This window comes from Canis lupus, chromosome 12, assembly GCF_011100685.1.
Source record: "Canis lupus familiaris isolate Mischka breed German Shepherd chromosome 12, alternate assembly UU_Cfam_GSD_1.0, whole genome shotgun sequence".
In the NCBI taxonomy this organism is placed as follows: domain Eukaryota; kingdom Metazoa; phylum Chordata; class Mammalia; order Carnivora; family Canidae; genus Canis; species Canis lupus.
Window position 1 is genome coordinate 72,443,618 of NC_049233.1, and position 19,358 is coordinate 72,462,975.

At 45.2% G+C, this 19,358-nt stretch overlaps 1 protein-coding gene across 1 annotated transcript; it reads right to left on the reverse strand.

Annotated features, from left to right (window-relative positions):
• Positions 1 to 5,610: 5,610 nt before the first annotated feature.
• Positions 5,611 to 19,352, reverse strand: DYNLT2 (dynein light chain Tctex-type 2). Its single transcript, XM_038555020.1, has 4 exons — positions 19,200 to 19,352; positions 10,415 to 10,621; positions 7,689 to 7,847; positions 5,611 to 5,934 (listed from the first exon to the last, which is right to left on the reverse strand). The coding sequence occupies exons 1-4, from the start codon at positions 19,311 to 19,313 to the stop codon at positions 5,824 to 5,826; spliced, it is 591 nt and encodes a 196-aa protein (XP_038410948.1). The 5' UTR covers positions 19,314 to 19,352; the 3' UTR covers positions 5,611 to 5,823.
• Between the last annotated feature and the right edge of the window lie 6 nt (positions 19,353 to 19,358).

A 19,358-nucleotide genomic window follows, 5' to 3' on the forward strand; every position in this document is an offset into this window, starting at 1 on the left:
TAAATAAATAAAATCTTTAAAAATAAAAAAATAAAAAGTTAAGATTATGATCAGTACCAACTGTGCCACTTGATAGCCATGTGATCCATAATCGGTAAATTTTTAATCTCTGAAACTCCATTTCCTCGTTTGTAGGATTAAAATAACAACGTCCATCTGATTATTTCACAAATATTTTGTGGAAAGCTACTATGAAGTAAGAATTATGTTAGGTGATAGAAGGAAGAATTCATCAAGTACTACCTTACTACGTGCTAGGTTGGAAATGGGTAGGAAAGGAGCAGAACACTAAGTGGCAGCTATTGTAAACTGAGAGCATAGAGTGTTTCTAAAAGGGACTGGTCAACTACGTCAATTGAGAAGTTCAATAAGATGAGGACAGAAAAATGTCTTAGCAATCTGGGGGTAATTAGGAAACGTAATCATTTTGAGGTGTTTCATAGGAATGGCAGCTTCAAAAGCTAGACTGAAGTCCCTTGAGGAGGGAACAAGAGGCCAGGATGTCAAGCGGTTTGTGCCAGGTACCAAGTACCGGAGAAGGAAGGTAGCTTGGGAGGTGGGTTGCTGTCTTTAGGTTGGGACACAGGTCAGGGAGCTTGAATGCTGAAGAGGGGGAGGTGAGGGGCATCATGGTGCAGGAGCAGGGGGAGGCAGTTCTTGGAAGACCATGAACCTGGTGCAGGCGCAGGGCAAATCCTTGACAGCAAGAAGCACCTTCCATCCACTGTGACAAGACAGAAAACTGAACATGGCTGCAGATGCAAGTAGGATTTGAGACTTGGTAGAGGAAGACTTGATTTTCCTCTGATACTTCTTTTCCTGAATGAAATAGGCGGTGAAACTACCCATGAGAAGTGAGGAGAGGAGGGGAATAAGTAGATAGGAGTGGAGGTAGGAGAGGAAAGTTGCTAGGATGCCAAGCGGGTTGCCTGCTACAGATTTGTGGTGGACACCTCCAAGGGAAACCAGTTGGGCCGGTTCTTGCATGCTCTCTGTCAGATTTAGCTACTTGAATGCAGGCTATGAATATGCATTTCCTTCAGAAAGGGGTTTTCCCAGATGAGTAAGAGAGGGAAAGGAATTTGTGTGTGTGTGTGTTTAAGATTTTATTTATTCATTCATGAGAGACACAGAGAGAGAGAGGCAGAGACCCAGGCAGAGGGAGAAGCAGGCTCCCTTCAGGGAGCCCGACTCATCCCAGGGTCACGACCTGAGCCAGAGGAAGGCCCTCAACCACTGAGCCACCCAGGGGTCCCTAATTTGCATATGTTATAAGGGAATAACGACGGGCTCTTAAACAGCGGAGAAGGGAGTCGAATGGAGATTTCAGTGAGATTCTACAGGTGCTGAGCGCTAAGGACAGGAAATGATTGCATAAAAAGTTACCTGCTTGAGTCCAAGATTTCAGAGGTCACACTAATATTGATGATGGCAAAGTCTACAGGATGCACCAAGGAGTAGATGACCAAGGTGGGCTAGAGGAAAATATCACCAGACGTGAGTTGATCAAGGAATCAGGAAGCTAGAGTACAGACTTCCTAGTTTTCATGAGAGCACAGGACTGTAAAAATGACACAGAAGCTGAAACCATGCAAAGTGATCTTATTTATTTATTTATTTATTTATTTATTTATTTATTTATTTATTTGCAAAGTGATCTTAATAGAGAAAAACTAATTGCCCAATGACTTTACAAAAACTTTTGGTAAAACATTTACGACTTCCTTACTGCCAATTATAAACGAGAATTTTTAAATCGTAAAACTAATATTTAGTACACTGTAATTTAAAACAAGAAACACCGAGAATTAGTGCTTTCTTTGTCAAACGTTTACCAAGGGTAGTTTGAACAGCGTTTGCCTTTTCTGTGCCTTGATAAATTGTCATACTCCTTCCAACATTTTATGTTTTGCATTTTCAGTGTTGTAAAATATCTCCGAGTGTCTCTAAAGTGAAGTAACAATCAGTGCGGCTTCCTGGGGACATCTTTATCCTTTGTCACAACCACCTGCTCTAAGGGTTCTGTGCAATCCGGGTGGAGGTTTCCCAGCAGCACCCCGGGCCGGCGCAGCAAGCTGAACCAGGGCGCAACGCTAACCAACTCTGTGGGCCGCTAAAAGGACGCAACCCGACTTTACTGCAGTAAAAGCTTGCTTTTCAGTCTCTCTGTAATTACAGCTTCCTTTTGACGGGACAACGTCAACACTTAGCCCAAATGCCAGCAGGACCCACTGGAATGTTATTATTATTAGAGTCTTCTATCCTGAGTGGAAGGAAGTCTTCACCACAGCAGTTTTCTGTTCCCAGAGCAGTTTAACCTAAAAGACAGTGATCCAGTGTTACCAGACTTAGATCTCATCCTCTCGGCTTTACTTATCACTTTCAAATTTCCTAATCAGGTCCAATTTCGTTTTCAGCCCCTCATTTCTTATTTCTCTGATGCACTTTCAACTGTTTGGAAATGTTGTTAAACAAAATTCTAATGTAAAATGAAATTTTCTTTTGATGGTCCCCTTCTGTAAAACGTCCGTCATGTGGGTCTGTCACTGGGAGACAAGGAGGCACTGTGCTGTGGCCCGAAGCGCTGACTAGCTGGGGAGCAGTGACCAGTCCCTGACGGGCCTTGCAGGGGGGACCGGGATGCAGGTCGGACACCTGCACCTGTGCTGCGCAGGCTGGGCACTGGCAGGAGGTCTGGGGGTTGTGCTTCCTCCGTCAGTGTCACTGCCGCAGGGTCACTGACATCTGCACCCGGCCGCTGGCGGGGTGGGGTTCCTTACCTGGACTGTGGCAATCAGAGTCGGGCGTCCCAGCACCAGGCTGCAGGGGACTGCCTTACCGCAGGCCGTCTGTGTGGACAGCGACGTCCCGCAGAGCGGGCTCGGGGCAGTGGAGAGGAGGGGGGACTCCCCCGCTCACATCCTCAAGGTAGAGAAGGAGCACACGGGCCGTGGGCAGCAGCAGTGCAGGCGGGGAGGCCACATGGGTAGCTCCCCCTGCCCCTGGCTCCCAGGCCTTAGGCCTGGACTGGAAGGCAGCTTTTGCTCGAGGGGTGACGGTGGGGCTGACCCCTCCCGGACAGAGCTGCCAGGGTGCCCTGGCTGTGCCCTTTTGGAGCCCGGCCCCGCACCCTTACCTGGGCTCTCGGGCCTACCCGGCTTGCTGGGCCCTGGAGATGGGATGATGGCTGACGCCATCTGAGCCCTTGTCGCCGCCTCCAGGGCAGACAGAGCAGGTGGGAAGGAAGGTAGGGCAGTGGAGACCGGTGCCGCCCGAGACATGCTTCGCTTCTGTCCGCAAGTCCTCTTGACAAGTCATTTCCGCTCATGCTGGCCTTGGCCTTTTATCTATTTGTTTATAGTTTTGGGTTTTCTGTCTTCCCCTCCTTTGGAGGCTGTTCTGCACATGCCCTCCTGTCACACGGGTCTCCACCTTGGGAGCAAGAGCAAGGCAGGCCCTAGTTAAGGGAAGACTCCAAAACCCGCTGGAGTCCTAAGTTGTTCCCGGAGCCTGTTCGGAGGAGGCCGGAGATCCGGTCGCGCTGCTCTCTGACCAGACCTTGTCTGATGCTCCGGCCGGGGTGCCGGGAGGGGCCTGGGGCTTGGGCTGGGGCCTGCTGCGGCCTGCTGCGGCCTGCTGCGGCCTGCTGCGGCCTCCTGCGTCCTGCTGCAGCCTCCTGCATCCTCCTGCGTCCTGCTATGGCCTCCTGCGTCCTGCTGTGGCCTCCTGCGGCCTCCTGCATCCTGCTGCGGCCTCCTGCGTCCTGCTGCGGCCTCCTGCGTCCTGCTGTGGCCTCCTGCGGCCTCCTGCATCCTGCTGCGGGCTCCTGTGTCCTGCTGCGTCCTGCTGCGGCCTCCTGCGGCCTGCTGTGGCCTCCTGCGTCCTGCTGTGGCCTCCTGCGGCCTCCTGCATCCTGCTGCGGCCTCCTGTGGCCTGCTGCGTCCTGCTGCGGCCTCCTGCGTCCTGCTGCGGCCTCCTGCGTCCTGCTGCGTCCTGCTGCGGCCTCCTGCGTCCTGCTGCGGCCTCCTGCATCCTCCTGCGTCCTGCTATGGCCTCCTGCGGCCTCCTGCGGCCTCCTGCGTCCTGCTGCCGGCGGCCCGGGCACAGGCCTGGCTGACCGGGGGGCCGCGCGACGGAAGGACAAAGGAGGGCGGCGGAGGCGGCCCGAGAGTGGAGGCCGAGCGGCGGGCAGCAGAGCCGCGCACAGGCCCGGGGCCCCCGAGGAGTCGCACCCGACGGTGGGCAGAGGAGCCCAGCTCAGAAGGCCGCGGGGAGCCGAGGCGGGGCCGGCGGGCACAGGACGGCCGCCCCGCCACGGTCCGCGGGAAGCCGAGGATCCCCAGGATCTCGCGGCGACGCAAGCCCTTGGCGGCGGATGGACTCCGCACGCGGCACCTCCCGGGACGCGGCGCCCACGGGCGGCTCCACCCCGCCCCCCCAGAGGGGCCCCGGGGGTGTGGAGGGTTAGTTGGTCGTGGGCGGGGAAGGGGGAGCGAGGGCAGAGCGGAGGGGACCCCGCGGCCCAGTGCAGGCGGCGGCAGGCAGCAGGGAAGGCCCGGGGCTCCACGGCGGCCGCGAGCGCCTGGTTATTCATCACCCCCAGATCCCACTTTACAAACAGCCCCTGAGGCCGTGAGCTTTACCCCCAGGGAATCCGGCAAGTCAGGAAGGTCGCGCTTCACCCGAGCACGGGCTTGTCATCACTTCTGTGGCCCAGGTTCGCGGCTGTGAACTCCCATATGGAAGACAATTTAGGAGACAAAGATCATGTCTGCGCTGTGTGGCCCTGAACTGCTAGTCCTGGATCATCCGACTCATTACGACACGTTAGTGAGAAGAACACTCTCCCCTACCTTTCAACCTCCCAGTGTTGGCTGTTTTTACCATCCTTTAAGTTGGACAAGGTTTTTCAAGTTCCAATTATGACCCTGAAAGTCACATGATCACAGGCTGGTCGCCTCCTCCAAGCCCACCCCCTCTTCCCTGCTGGAAGAGCTCTGAAGGTGGGGTGTGCTCCTGCCACGCGGCCCTGTGCTCCCAGGGGGATGCAGCCCCAGCCCCAAGGAGCCAACCATGACCCGTCTATTCATAGACAGGAACATGGTTAAATTATATCAAGTTAGACAAATGTATGTAAAAGTCTGGCGGAGAGGGGAAGACAGAAAAAACCTGGATCCTTGGCCAAATGCCTGGAAAATAAAATTTTCCTTTTTTTAAGAACTGGATTAGGTTTTTCAGTTCTTGCATCTAAAAAGAGCTTAACTGACAGATTAACGAAAAGAATGACCACACACTCTTGAGCATTTTGATTGGTTAGGAATGTGTTAAATACATGAATATCTTTCTTTCAAACTTGGTAATTTCTTTCCAAAGAATGCCTACAATGTATTAAAATACCATTCAAACATACAACTGCCTTTAGAAGTTTTCCAATATATGTTTTAATCATTTAATGTGATACTTTACAAGGCCTGTCATAATTGCTACATTTCCTGTAGCAAATTCTAATTGTCTCAAATCTAAAAAGAATAAATAATTTCCCTATATTAGAATCTACTTAGAAGTATTTATATACTCATATCTGTCTATCCCCTTATGTATCATTCATACTTTTATACTTTGGGGTAATAGAACTTTAATAAATATTATAACAAGTAAGTATGAAGGTAAAAACGTGGCCTTGTTTGTTGTTACAAGAATACAATGAAGCTTCAACTGGAGGCAAAAGTATAGCTAATCAAAGCTACTGTGAAGTTGGCAAATCTTCAAAGTCACATATCTTGGAAAAGTTGAGAAGCAAGGCACTCCCGTACATGTAATGAGCTATTCACAATAGAGAGCAAACACCAGGGCCAAGGCAACATACGTTTCCGTTTCATGTTTTGCCCCAACCCAGCTGTCCCATGCAACATCCCAGATCCATCTGCTGGCGATCTGTGACACACAAATTTCGAAAGACCAACTTTAGGTAGAACATGTTAAGAAGTAATCGTCAAGTCTATACGGTATCTTAGATAGTGATATTTTGAAAGTAATTTGTCCAATTTCCCTTTTCCAGAAGGGGCCCCTCTTCTCTTCCTGGAGCGGTCCTTATCTGACATGGAGACTGGACCTTAGCAGAGCATCTGGTTGGGGGATGAAAGCCCTCTGTAACTGGGTTAAGAGTTCTGCATACAATACAACTCTGCTGTGTTATAGTTCATGGTATGGAATTTTCCTTTCCATCCTTAAGGTATTTTCAAGGGAAAGTTTATTAGAACATTATTTTGAAATAAAGAAATGGCATTGATTATACAAGCAGGCTGTTAGAGAAAATTCTAAATCTTTTGCTTTGCTCACAAAGCCACACAATTTGACTACAGCCTACTTTTCCGTGGTGGATGCACATGGCCACAAACCTTTCACGGCTTCTATATCTCCACCCCTTGAGTATGAATTAACCTTGGGACTTGCTCTGAGCAAAAGAATGTGACATAGTGTAACTTCCAAGCAAGGCTGTCACAGGTCGTCTGCTCCCACCTGCTCAGAACATTTCCCACATAAGGAAACCCACTCAGCCAGTACAGTACCGTTATGCAATATACATCCTACCCGTGTCCGCTACCCAAATATACCACAAGCACACAGGTTATTAACCAAGCACACAGGGCCCCCACGGCCTTGGCATCTTTGCTCTCCCGTGTTCTCGGGGGGCAGGTCTCCAGCACAGCTGGTTTCTTCTTGATGTTCAGCTTACCAGAGGGCATTTCCCATCTCCAGACAGCCCCAGCAGTCATTCTGCCACTCTGGCACATTGTCCTACCTTACCCTCCTCCGTGGAGCACCTGCCACCAACTAGACCTATGTGCCAGTGCTCTCCTCTCCAGGATCCAAGGCACCTCTGTGTCACTCACTCTCATGTGGCTACCACTCCTCTGCCTGCTTCCACATGCACGTCACTCATCCACAAAGACTGCAAACTGTGTCCAGCTGCCACACATTCACGGGCAGCTCACAAGAACCTCATGTGGCCCAGTGGTGTGCAATCATATTTGTAAATGACAATAATCCCCTTGCTGCTTACTGAGGACTCTGTGCCAGAGACCACGTAGAGGGCTTTCTTACCATCTCATTTGATCCTCAGGGCAGCTGCAGCCAGGGTCACCATCCCCATCTTACAGATGAAAAGAGCGATTAGGCCCAGGCTACAGGCTCTGACTGCAGCTGCCAGTGTTTGTATCTAGGCCAACCAGACTCGAACACCGGGCTGTCCCACCATCCACCCTATCCCATTTCTTAAACTCCGACCTGCGTTGTTTTCTGCCCTCAAGTATGGTAAAAAATCCTGGAGAATCATGGTCTGCGTCTCCCCATTTTCTGTCTTTTTCTCAGTACCTAATTCCCATTAGTCCTCAAAATAAATTTACTTGTTAATTATCAAATGACATTAAATTGTCAAAATTAGTATGATCAAGGAACAGGATAGCTACAGTTTAATAAATTATCAGTAGAAAATCGCCATCTCTGGGTTAGTACTTTTCAAATAATAGGTAGTGAAGGAAGACAGAGCTAACAAAATTGTCATTTGTCAGAGAGGCACCTTAGAACCTTGAAGTGCCCTGCAGGTGGATGGCACAGGAAGGGTCAGGTCACTAGAGGGGAGAACTCAGAGAACTGGCTGATAGATGCTGGGTCAGTGTGGTACTCACATTTATTGCCTGACCAGTCTTTTGAATAAATAATACTTTTATAACGAACTTGTAACGGTGGTACCCAAATTCTTTCACTGCTGACAAGATGCGGTCTGCTAATTCAAGTGACAAATGAGAGAAGACTTTATCATCATATTTGACATCCTTAAGACTCTCCTTTAAAAGAACAGGAAAAACATTTTCATTTTCAAACCAAATATTTTCTACATAAAAACTCAAGAAAACATGTGTCTAAATAATACATATAACTTAAAAAAATACATGCATTCCCAACCAAATAACATTAAATGACTGTTTTACCAATCGATTTCAATAATAATGTTGAATAAAGTTTATTTTGGCTTTTAGCTACATTCAATTTCTCTTCATTACCAACCCTTAACCTGTAAGTTTTCCTTAACTAGATCACCCCATCATACAGCTGTTAGGGAGACATGGGAATTTTAAAAGAATGCTTCTGGGGATTCTTAAGTAGATGAAGGAAATTTTTCTATAATTTCCATATTAGCTAAAACTCAGACTTGAGTTTTCCTAAAGCCTGAATTTCCTGGACAGGAGTTTGTATCATGTGACTCCTGTCTTCCCCAGTCTTCCTGAATTAAGCCACTTCTCTAGCCCTCTCCCCATGGCTTTGCACTCTACTGCTCTCTCTCAGGTCTCCAGGTGGACGCCGAGGAGATCCCAGGTTTTCCACCACATCGGCTATGGATTAATTACAGCTGGGGAGACACATGTGTGTTATGAAGTACGAAGCTTTCCCACAGCCCATAAGCAGACTGGGCCACCTAGTGAGCTAGCCAACTGCAAGTGCCTTTGACTGACCTGGGCAGTGATGAATGAACCATGGTTCTGGGTCCTGTGATAACAAAGGAGCTCCTACTAGCTAATTTTATAGGCATGTAACAACAAATATGTTGCTCTTTTTTTGTTTGTTTGTTTCCCTTCTAGAATGGTGCTGGATCTAAAACTTCTGTCTAGAAGCATTTGTTTCCCTCAGGCATTGGCTGTGGTTCGTCATCTTCCAGGCACTTAGCAACATCTATTCTCTCTTCTTTTTTTTTTTTTTTTTTTTCTATTTTTTTTTTTTTTTTTTTTCTATTCTCTCTTCTGAATCTGCCTAACAGACCTCAGGTTTCCCCCACTTGCTCTTTTTTTTTTTTTTTTTTTAAGATTGATTTATTCATGAAAGACGCAGAGAGAGAGAGTTAGAGACATAGGTAGAGGGAGAAGCAGGCTCCATGCAGGAAGCCCGATGTGGGACCTGATCTGGGAACTCCGGGATTATACCCCCTGCCAAAGGCAGACACTCAATCACTGAGCCACCCAGGGGGCCCACCCCCACCTGCTCTTATTTAACAAACAATGAGTGCTTGCTATAGGAAGATTCCCACAAGCCCCAGCAGTGTATACTATTTCTCTAGAGCTATGTTGAATGTTCTGTGAACCCAAGGGAAAAGCCCTGCCCTTATGACCTCTAGCTATCCACCTTCATATCCAATCAGCTGTTCCAGGCCCCGTCTTGCTCAACACAATTCTGTAAATTATGGCATGTAAATACAATTTGAAATCCTATTATGTTCAATAAATCTGAACTCAGTCTATGTGGTAAGGCCAAGCAAGAGACACACCAAAATGTATACTCTCATGTCACATTATGTCTGCTGTTAATGTTTAGATAAGAAGGTAATCAGTAATTACTTTATTGTATTAAATTGAGTTGACATTCTTTATTTCCTTAAGTCATACTATCATTGCCAAATATCATCCAACAATTAATAGTTCAGCTTAGAAATGTACCTGTCTATGGTAGTCGAGGGAGGCTAGAGTAGCCCTCTTAAATATTCTTCTGTATTAATAAAAGTTAATTCATTTAGATAATTAACTTTGATATGATTAAAAAGGTACTAATCATTTATACAAAATAAATTACATAGAAACTTTCTTCCCAACAGCTAGCTCACATCAGTTGTTACTGAGGGAATTCACCTTGTGAACTGACAGAGGAGGTAAGTTTGAAACAAGGAACATATGTCGGGTAGACTCAGGCTTGGTGGAGTCCCTGAGGGGAATCCAGCCATCAGAAAATTTTGCCTGGGTGCCTGGTGCCCAGAAATGGAGACCACAGACGAAAAGGGGATTCCTCAAACTTTCTATAAAAATTTTAAAAGATTTGGTTCTTTATTACGAAAGATGGAATTCTTTCTGTCTGAACAACATAGCCCTCAGATACCAACACTCATTTAAATAATGCTGGTATTAATATTAGTATTGCAGTATTATTTTATAAAATTGAAGAAGCTTTTTTGGACTAGCCTGGAAACAACCGCCTTAAATGACCTTTAGATTCCAGTCAGTTTAAAAAAGGGAACCTGTGTGCATGTTGGCAGCCACTTGTCCTTAGACGTGTTAGTGTACAGGAACCAACTGTTCATACCCATTTACAGATTCAGTGTGTCTTGTTTAACTCATTTCTCCAAATATGGGAAAACATGAAACCTGAGGGATAAATAATTTATGGATAATTAAAAGTTGAAATAACAAAAGAGTTAAATCTAGCTCACAGCATCGATGTGAAGATTCTTGAGTATGACTACAAAATACTGTCATTTTCAGAAATAAGTGCTGCAAAAAAAAAATCAATCAAATATACACCATAGATCTTAATAAAGTTTATCAAACCCCCAAAGCTAAGATACTGCTGTTATATGTATTTATCAACCTACCTTTAATATCTGCTGGACTTTAGTTTCTACTGAATGAGCTTGGAATTTTTTCAATGGTTCCATTCTATATGAATTAGCAAACTTCAGTTTTGCCAGGACACTCTTCCATTCTTTACCTAGATCAGCAATTGATTCATCAAATGGAGGCTCTACATACTGAACATCATGAAATGATTCTCTCAGTCTGTCTCTTAAAATCTGTGCATACTGAAAGAGCAGGGAAGGAGAAGAGAAAGAGATTACTTTTTTAATCGTACAATGAAATTTAAGATTTAAGAACCCTGGCATAATGGGACAAAATTGGCACAAAGTTTGGAATTCCATTCTACTTGACTTCTGTGATAAAGGAGTTGCTGAATCCTAGATTCACTCCTAGCTATCAGTTGGGTTAAAGAAAAAAAAAAAAAAGAATCTAACTAGCTAGCTATCATCTATTTATCTATAAACACAAATTTGCATACGTATATTTAAAATATCCATGGAAGATACAAAAGAACCAGAAACAAGACAGGCCTCCAGAGAGGACAATTGGGGGGGCTAGGAGACAGGCATGTTAAGAAAACTTTCTGGTTCTCTACCCTGAGATTATGAAAATATTATCCTTCATAGTCTTACAATTTTAATTTACTTTTACTTGTCTTCAAATAAATACCATTATTTCTGTAAGTCTTTACATAACATTTACATAAATAAGTTTTAAGTTGAAAAGATAACAAAAGTGTATTGATTTGGGGATCCCTGGGTGGCGCAGCGGGTTGGCGCCTGCCTTTGGCCCAGGGCGCGATCCTGGAGACCCGGGATCGAATCCCACGTCAGGCTCCCGGTGCGTGGAGTCTGCTTCTCCCTCTGCCTATGTCTCTGCCTCTCTCTCTCTCTCTCTGTGTGACTATCATAAAAAAAAAAAAAAAAAAGTATTGATTTGGTACAGACATCATTCTGCTTTTGACATTCAACATTCATTATCTGCCATTCAACACTCCTTAAAGAAAAGGAGTTTATTGGTGCCTAATATGGTCCAGATAAATGGTCTAGGCTCTGAAGTTACAGTGGTGAGCTTCATTGTAATAGTCAGGGATTAATTGTTTGGCTTATGTTAACTCATAATCAAGTAGTCTGCATTCATGGAGGGATAATTCTAGGAGAGAGGAGAGCTGATTAACAATTAAAAAGCAAGGCAGCCCAGGTGGCTCAGCGGTTTAGCACCTGCCTTGGCCCAGGGTGTGATCCTGGAGTTCCGGGATCGAGTCCCATGTTGGGCTCCTTGCGTGGAGCCTCTGCCTGTGTCTCTGCCTCTCTCTTTCTCTGTTTCTCAAGAATAAATAAAATCTTAAAAAAAAATTAAAAAGCATATAGGAAAATGAGTAAGTGAATTTAAATAGTAGCAATTGCTATAAAAATAAAATTACGGGGATCCCTGGGTGGCACAGCGGTTTGGCGCCTGCCTTTGGCCCAGGGCGCGATCCTGGAGACCCGGGATCGAATCCCACGTCGGGCTCCCGGTGCATGGAGCCTGCTTCTCCCTCTGCCTGTGTCTCTGCCTCTCTCTCTCTCTCTGTGGCTATCATAAATAAATAAAAATTAAAAAATAAAATAAAATAAAATAAAATTACATGACTTGGTAGAACTCATTGTAATTTAGACCGAACAATCAGAGAAGGCCTCTCTGAATGAAGTTAGGTTTGGGCTGAAGCCCAAAAAGAACAAAGGCTTTAAGGCAAACTGTTCTAGAAGCAGGTTTGCAGTCAGTGTGAGTCCAGTGTTCTGAGTAACGCAGAGTGGTGACATTTGATTTGCTACTACTTTCCTGAGAATTTTTGCATCTACATTCATTAGGTTTATTGACCTGTAGTTCTCTTTTCTTTGGTGTCCTTGTACAGTTTTGGTGTCCAAGTAATGTCAGCCTCATATAATTAGTTTGGAAGTTATAGAAGTTCCTCTTCTATTCTTTTGAAGAGTTTGAGAAAGATTGGTATTAATCCTTCTTTGACTGTTTAATAGAATTCACCAGTGAAGCCATCTGGTCCTGGACTATTGTTTGTTGGGAGGTTTTTGATTGCTGATTTGATCTCCTTACTACTAATTGGTCTGTTCAACTTTTCTATTTTAGGAATTTACACATTTTTTCTGAGCTGTCCAAATTTTTGGCATATAATTGCTAGTAATCTCCTATGATCCTTTGTATGTCTGTGGTATCAGTTGCAATGTCTTTTCTTTCATGTGTTTTTCTTCTTTCATTTCTGGTTTTATTTGAGCCCTCTCCTTTTCCTTGGTGAAATCTAGATAAAAGTTTGTCAATTTTGTTTATCTTTTCAATGAACCAGCTCTTAATTTCACTCTCATTCCTGGTATTGAGAATTGATCTTTTTCTTTTCCTGATTAGTCTCACTTCGGGAAGGGCTGGCAAACTTTCTCTGTAAAGAGTCGGCTAGTAAATATTTTAGACACTGTGGACCAACTGTGGTAATTGCACTGCTTCTTCTCCTCCAACTCTCCTTTTGTCCTCTTCTTTCACCATCTCCATCTATCTTTTTAAAATAACCCTTTAAAAATATACAAACCATTCTTAGCTCATAGGCTGTGCAAAGATAGGCAGCAAGCCACATTTGACCCACAGGCTGCTGTTTGCCAACTCTTAGGCGGGAAGTTTATCAACTTTATTTTTCCAAAATATCTTTGGTTTCATTAATCTTGTTTTTCAGTTCGCTATTTCATTGACTTTCACTCTTGTTTTTATTACCTCCTTCCTTTTGCTTACTTTGAATTTAGATGGTTCTTTTTCTAATTTGAACTGATAGTTGAAATACTGATTCAAAATGTTTCTAATATAGATGTTTAGGGCTATAAATTTCCCCACCTACTTCAATAGCTATTACCTATAGTTTTTGAAATATATGTTCATTTTCAGTTGAAAATATTTTCTCTTTTACTTTATCTCAAGTTATTCAGAACCGTCATTTAATTTTCAGACAATTTGTACTTTTCTATATATTTTTCTGTTAATGATTTTTAATTTATTCCATTATGGCCAAAGAACATATTTTGTATGATCTGAATACTTTTTTTTAAATTTTTATTTATTTATGATAGTCACACAGAGAGAGAGAGAGAGGCAGAGACACAGGCAGAGGGAGAAGGAGGCTCCATGCACCGGGAGCCCGACGTGGGATTTGATCCCGGGTCTCCAGGATCACGCCCTGGGCCAAAGGCAGGCGCCAAACCGCTGCACCACCCAGGGATCCCCGATCTGAATACTTTTAAAGTTATTGGGACTTCTTCTATGTCCCAGGACATAATCTTAGTGATGCTTCATGTGCACTTCTAAAGAACATTTATGGGATCCCTGGGTGGCGCAGCGGTTTAGCGCGCCTGCCTTTGGCCCAGGGCGCGATCCTGGAGACTCGGGATCGAATCCCACGTCGGGCTCCCGGTGCATGGAGCCTGCTTCTCCCTCTGCCTATGTCTCTGCCTCTCTCTCTCTCTCTGTGTGTGACTATCATAAAATGAAAATTAAAAAAAAATGTTAAAAAAAATAAAGAACATTTATTCAGCTGTGGTTGCATGGAGTATGCAATAAAAGTGCACTAGTTCAAGTTAATTATTGTTCACATATTTTATATCTTTATTAGATTTTTGTCTATTCTATAAATTATCGATATAGAGATGTATTGAAATTTCCAACTGTAATTATGGATGTCTATTTCTGTAAGAACACATGAAGTTTTTGTGTCCTGTATTTCCCTCTCCCTGAGGGGAGCCCGATGTGGGACTCAATCCCAGGACCCCGGGGTCATGCCCTAAGCCAAAGGCAGATGCTCAACCACTGAGCCATCCAGGTGCCCCACCAGCGTTTTGATATGTCCTCATATGGTCATCCCTCTGTTTGTCCTGTGTTCTAATCTCCCGTCATGTTAGATTAGGTCCACCCTAACAACCCCATTTTTTTTAAAGGATACTTAAAAAGTCTTTATACTTGGGGATAAAGTTTTGTATAAGAGAATTTTAAAAAGAAATGAGAAGTTTAAAAGTGCTCTTTTAAATAGTTTTTATAAATTAAAAAAAATAAATAATTTACTGGTAAATGTATAATCCATATAAGTCATTCTTCTTTTTAAGTTTTTTGTTTTTGTTTTTTTTTTTTTTAATTCTGGGTAGTTAACATACAGTGTTATATTAGTTTCAGGGGTACAATATAGTGACTCAACACTTCTGTAGATGACTCAGTGCTCATCATGATATGTGTAATCCTAATCCCCATCACCTATTTCTCCCATCATTCCACCCACTACCCTGCTGGTGATCACCAGTGGGTTCTCTATACTTAAGAGTCTGTTTCTTGGTTCCTAATGACTCCATTTTAACTTAATTATCTCTTTAAAGGTTCTGTCTGCAGGAGCCCCTGGGTGGCTCAGTCACTGAACCTCTGCCTTTGGCTCAGGTCATGATCCCTGGGTCCCGGGATCAAGTCCCATCTTGGGCTCCTTGCAGGGACCCTGCTTCTCCCTCTGCCTGTGTCTCTGCCTCTCTCTCTCTCTCTCTGTGTCTCTCATGAATAAATAAATAAAATCTTTAAAAAATAAATAAAGGCTCTGTCTCCAAATACAGTCACATCCTGAGGTACCAGGGATTAGGACTTCAACATAGGCATTTTGAGGGGACATGATGAGACATAATAGTCTGCCCTCTGACCCCCCAAACTTATTTCCTTCTCACATGCAAAATACTTTCAATAGTTTCTGGTAGGAGTTACTCCATGTTGTCTACTAGTTGAAGTCCATCAAAACTCTGTTTTATTCACCAGACTGCATTATGTTTTAGAGAAAAGAGGTATTATTTGCTTCTTAAACCTCTTAAAAACAAACTTTATTATGTTCTATTCAGAGAATGCCTCTCTAGAGTAATTGCCATCCCCCCCCCCCCCCCCCCCCCCCCCCCACACACAATATACTCAAGGGATACAGCTACAATGTATTTGTAACTACAGTGGCTTCCAACTCTAATGAGTCCCTTGGGGATAGAGCATGCATGCATGGTTTGAAAATAACAGATTCTAACATACTGAAACTTCACAACTCTACCATTTCTTCCTTATATATAATTTTGATCTTCTTTTTAAGAATTATTTATTTATTAATGAGACACACATAGAGAGACACACATAGAGAGAGACACACACAGAGAGAGGCAGAGACACAGGCAGAGGGAGAAGCAGGCTCCATGCAGGAAGCCCGATGTGGGACTCGATCCCAGGTCTCCAGAATTACTACCTGAGCCGAAGGCAGGTGTCCAACAGCTGAGTTACCCAGGCATCCCATAATTTTGGCCTTTTGATTCAGTTTTCCTTTTATTCATTATTTTATCTCTTCATTACAGAAAAATCTAATTACTTCTAAAAATTAGGAATGTCTTAAATATGATCAACTTTTTAAAAGATTTTTAAAAATTTATTCATGAGAGACAGAGAGAGGCAGAGACACAGGCAGAGGGAGAAGCAGACTCCCTATGAGGAGCCCAATGTGGGACTGGATCCCAGGACCCCTGGATTGTGACCTGAGCCAAAGGCAGACCCTCAACCACTGAGCCATCCAGGTGCCTCTGATCAACATTTTCACATCTACTAAAATAACCTGACTTTAACCCAGTGATATAGCATTTCCTCATGTTGAGCCTGCTTATAATCCTAAAATAAACGGAATTCAGTTATAAGATGCCACTATATTATAACAATTATTATTATATTAATATACTAATTAAAGGCTATTTGGAGTGCCTGAGTGGCTCGATTGGTTAACCATCTACCTTCATCTCATGTCATGATCCCAGTGTCCTGGGATCAAGCCCCAAGTCAGGCTCCCTGCTCAGTGGGGAGTCTGCTTTTCCCTCTCTCTCTGCCCCTTCTCTCAGTTCATGCACACACACACTCTGTCTTAAATAAATTTTAAAAAATCTAATTAAAGGCTGTTTGCTTATATTTAAGATTTTAAAATGTATGTACACAAGTGAAATTAAGCAAGTCTTCAATTTTTTGGTCATCTGTTTAAGGTTTTGGGATCTTTGGTGAGAGTTTACAGAACGGGAGAGAAGGTTAAAGAACCAGACACAACGCACATCAGTATTCTGTCCCCAATTTGAATTTATCTCAATCATTTTATTACAGTATTCCATGAAGTGTTCATCTAATTAGCCATATTTGGTTCTCATCTATAACACAAAGAGAGTGATAGTTCATCAAAACTCTATCCAATGAGGAATGGATTAATCCTCCAAAAGAAAATGGAGACGTTATTACTAGAAGAAGAAAAAAATGGATACAGCTTATATAACATTAAAATACATTTATATAGATTAAATTGTGTGGTGTACCTTCATGTTTCCAATGAACACAGGAATTGTCTACTACCCAAAAGTTAGAAATTACACATCAGTGCACTTACTGTCCTCATGTATATTTAGTGAGCATATGTGGCATGCATTCTCAGTTTCCTCACAATTTCTGGTCTATTAAAATTTCTGACTCCTAGAAGCCTAGGTCTTTAAGACAGCCCTATCAAATAAGCAACAATGACCTTGGTCCATGTCCCTTTACTCCCAGACTTTGGTCTACGTAACATCTCTCTCTCTATCTCTATCTCTATCTATCTGTATCTGTATATATATCTTTTAGGATTCAGTCTTATTCATTTTTCAAGACCACTTCTGACCTTTAGCAGGCAGTAATTCCTAAAAGTCACCTTTGTCCGCCTCAAAATACAGAAATTTTTCTTTGTTGCTAGTGATCTATGTATGAGACAGATTTATTACCAGGCAACACCATTGATCCTTGAGCTCGAAGGTCAGGGGCACTGACCACTGCCTCCAGTAAAAAAAAAAAAAAAAAAAAAAAGAAAAAGAAAAAATTTCTAACTTTTGACTCCTCCAAAACTTAATGTATTGTCTACTGCTGACCAGAAGCCTTGCCAATAATACAAACAGCTAGTTAATACACGTTATATACTATATTCTTACAATAAAGTCAGGTAGAGAAATGTTTTTCCAAATTGTTACAAATACCCCTCAAATTTTTAAACTTATTTATTGAAAAAATCTGTAAGTAGATCCGTGTGGTTGGAGTTCATGTTGCTCAGGGGCCAAACTGCCCAGCTCAGCTTTTGGGAGCATGAAACTCCAGCTCCAACAGAGTAAGGTTTCTGGCCTTGCTCTCCTCGTGCTCTTCATTTTGTGAACTTGCTTTATTTTTCCTCCTCTCATCTGTTTTTCCCTTTGTAAAATGGTGTCATTAGAACCTAAATTGTTGGGACGCCTGAGTGGCTCAGCGGGTGACCGTCTGCCTTTGGCTCAGGTCACAATCCTGGGTCCGAGGATCGAGGATCGAGTCCCTGCATCCCGCTCCCCGCAGAGAGCATGCTTCTCCCTCTGCCTGTGTCTCTGCCCCCTCTCTCTTGTCTCTCAGGAATAAATAATATAATATTTTAAAATAAAAAGAACCTAAAATATTGCTGTGATCTGTTCTGATTCCTGTTTCATTACTTGAAATATTTAGGCTCTGCTCTCCTTCAGCCTGGCGTATGGGTCCCACGAAGTAGGTGGGAAAGGAAACCACGGGAGGAGCAGGCCAGGCGCCCCGCAGGGGGGGGCCAGACTCCCTCTGACCTTATGGTTCCGTCCCCTTGAACAAATTCCTTCCTCACTTAATGTCTCAGCAAGAGGAGGAGTCTCGACTGCAGTCATGCTTTCTGGACTAGGATCCCACACAAATCCTGGTGTCATCCCACCCGGGAAAGTGAGTGGCATCCTCCATTAATTCCAGACAGTAAGTCCTGCATTTATTTTTTTTCTCCTGCAGGTCCCTCAAATACGGGGACTGCAGCTGCTTCTGAAAGCTCCACATATCGGACGCTTGTCCTTGAAACGCAGCACGTGTGCACTGCTGTCCACGCCTGCGCGGTCGTCAGGAGCACGAGGCTCGGGTCATGGCACGAGGTCCTGGTGATGGCAAGAGGCCCCGTCAGGGGCACGAAGTCCCGTCAGGAGCGTGGGTCTGCCCCGTCGGGAGCACCAGGTCCCGTCAGGAGCACGAGGCCCCGTCAGGAACACGAATAAATAAAAAACAAAAACAAAAACAAAAAAAACGAGGCCCGTCAGGAGCGCGAGGCCTGTCAGGGGCGCGAGGTCCCGGTCACGGCACGAGGTCCCGTCGGGAGCACGAGACCCCGTCAGGAGCGCGAGGCCCCGTCAGGAGCACGAGGCCGGTCAGGAGCACGAGGCCCCGTCAGGAGCGCGAGGCCCGTCGGGAGCACGAGGCCCGTCGGGAGCACGAGGCCCGTCGGGTGCACGAAGCCCCGTCGGGAGCGCGAGGTCCCGTCAGGAGCGTGGGTCTGCCCCGTCGGGAGCACCAGGTCCCGTCAGGAGCACGAGGCCCCGTCAGGGGCGCGAGGCCCCGTCAGGAGCACGAATAAATAAATAAAAATTAAAAAAAAAAAAAAAAAAAAAGGAGGCCCGTCAGGAGCGCGAGGCCCCGTCAGGAGCACGAGGCCCGTCGGGAGCATGAGGCCGGTCAGGAGCGCGAGGTCCCGTCAGGAGCACGAGGCCCGTCGGGAGCGCGAGGCCCGTCGGGAGCACGAGGTCCCGTCGGGAGCACGAGGCCCGTCGGGAGCATGAGGCCGGTCAGGAGCGCGAGGCCCCGTCAGGAGCACGAGGTCCCGTCAGGAGCGCGAGGCCCCCCAGGCGCGCGCTGGGGGCAGGAGGGCAGCGGGCCGCTCACCGACGCCCTCCCCGCCCCCGCACTCACTGCCTCCTTCTCGAACATGCTGGGCCTCCTCTCCTTCCGAGGCTGCGGCGGCGTCTGCGGCGGCTGAGGGGCCGAGCTCGAGGCCGGCTTCCCGCCCCGCCCGCGCCTGTCCATGTCCCTCCTCTCGCCGCCACGCCCAGCGGCCCGCCTCGGCCCGCC

Excerpts from the sequence above, each read along its gene's own strand:
- DYNLT2 (XM_038555020.1), bottom strand. The coding sequence starts at position 19,313 with ATGGACAGGCGCGGGCGGGGCGGGAAGCCGGCCTCGAGCTCGGCCCCT. Across the intron at positions 7,848-10,414 it reads AAGTCCAGCAGATATTAAAG|GAGAGTCTTAAGGATGTCAA; the intron begins GTAGGTTGATAA and ends GTTCTTTTAAAG. Across the intron at positions 5,935-7,688 it reads AGACTGGTCAGGCAATAAAT|ATCGCCAGCAGATGGATCTG; the intron begins GTGAGTACCACA and ends TGTGTGTCACAG.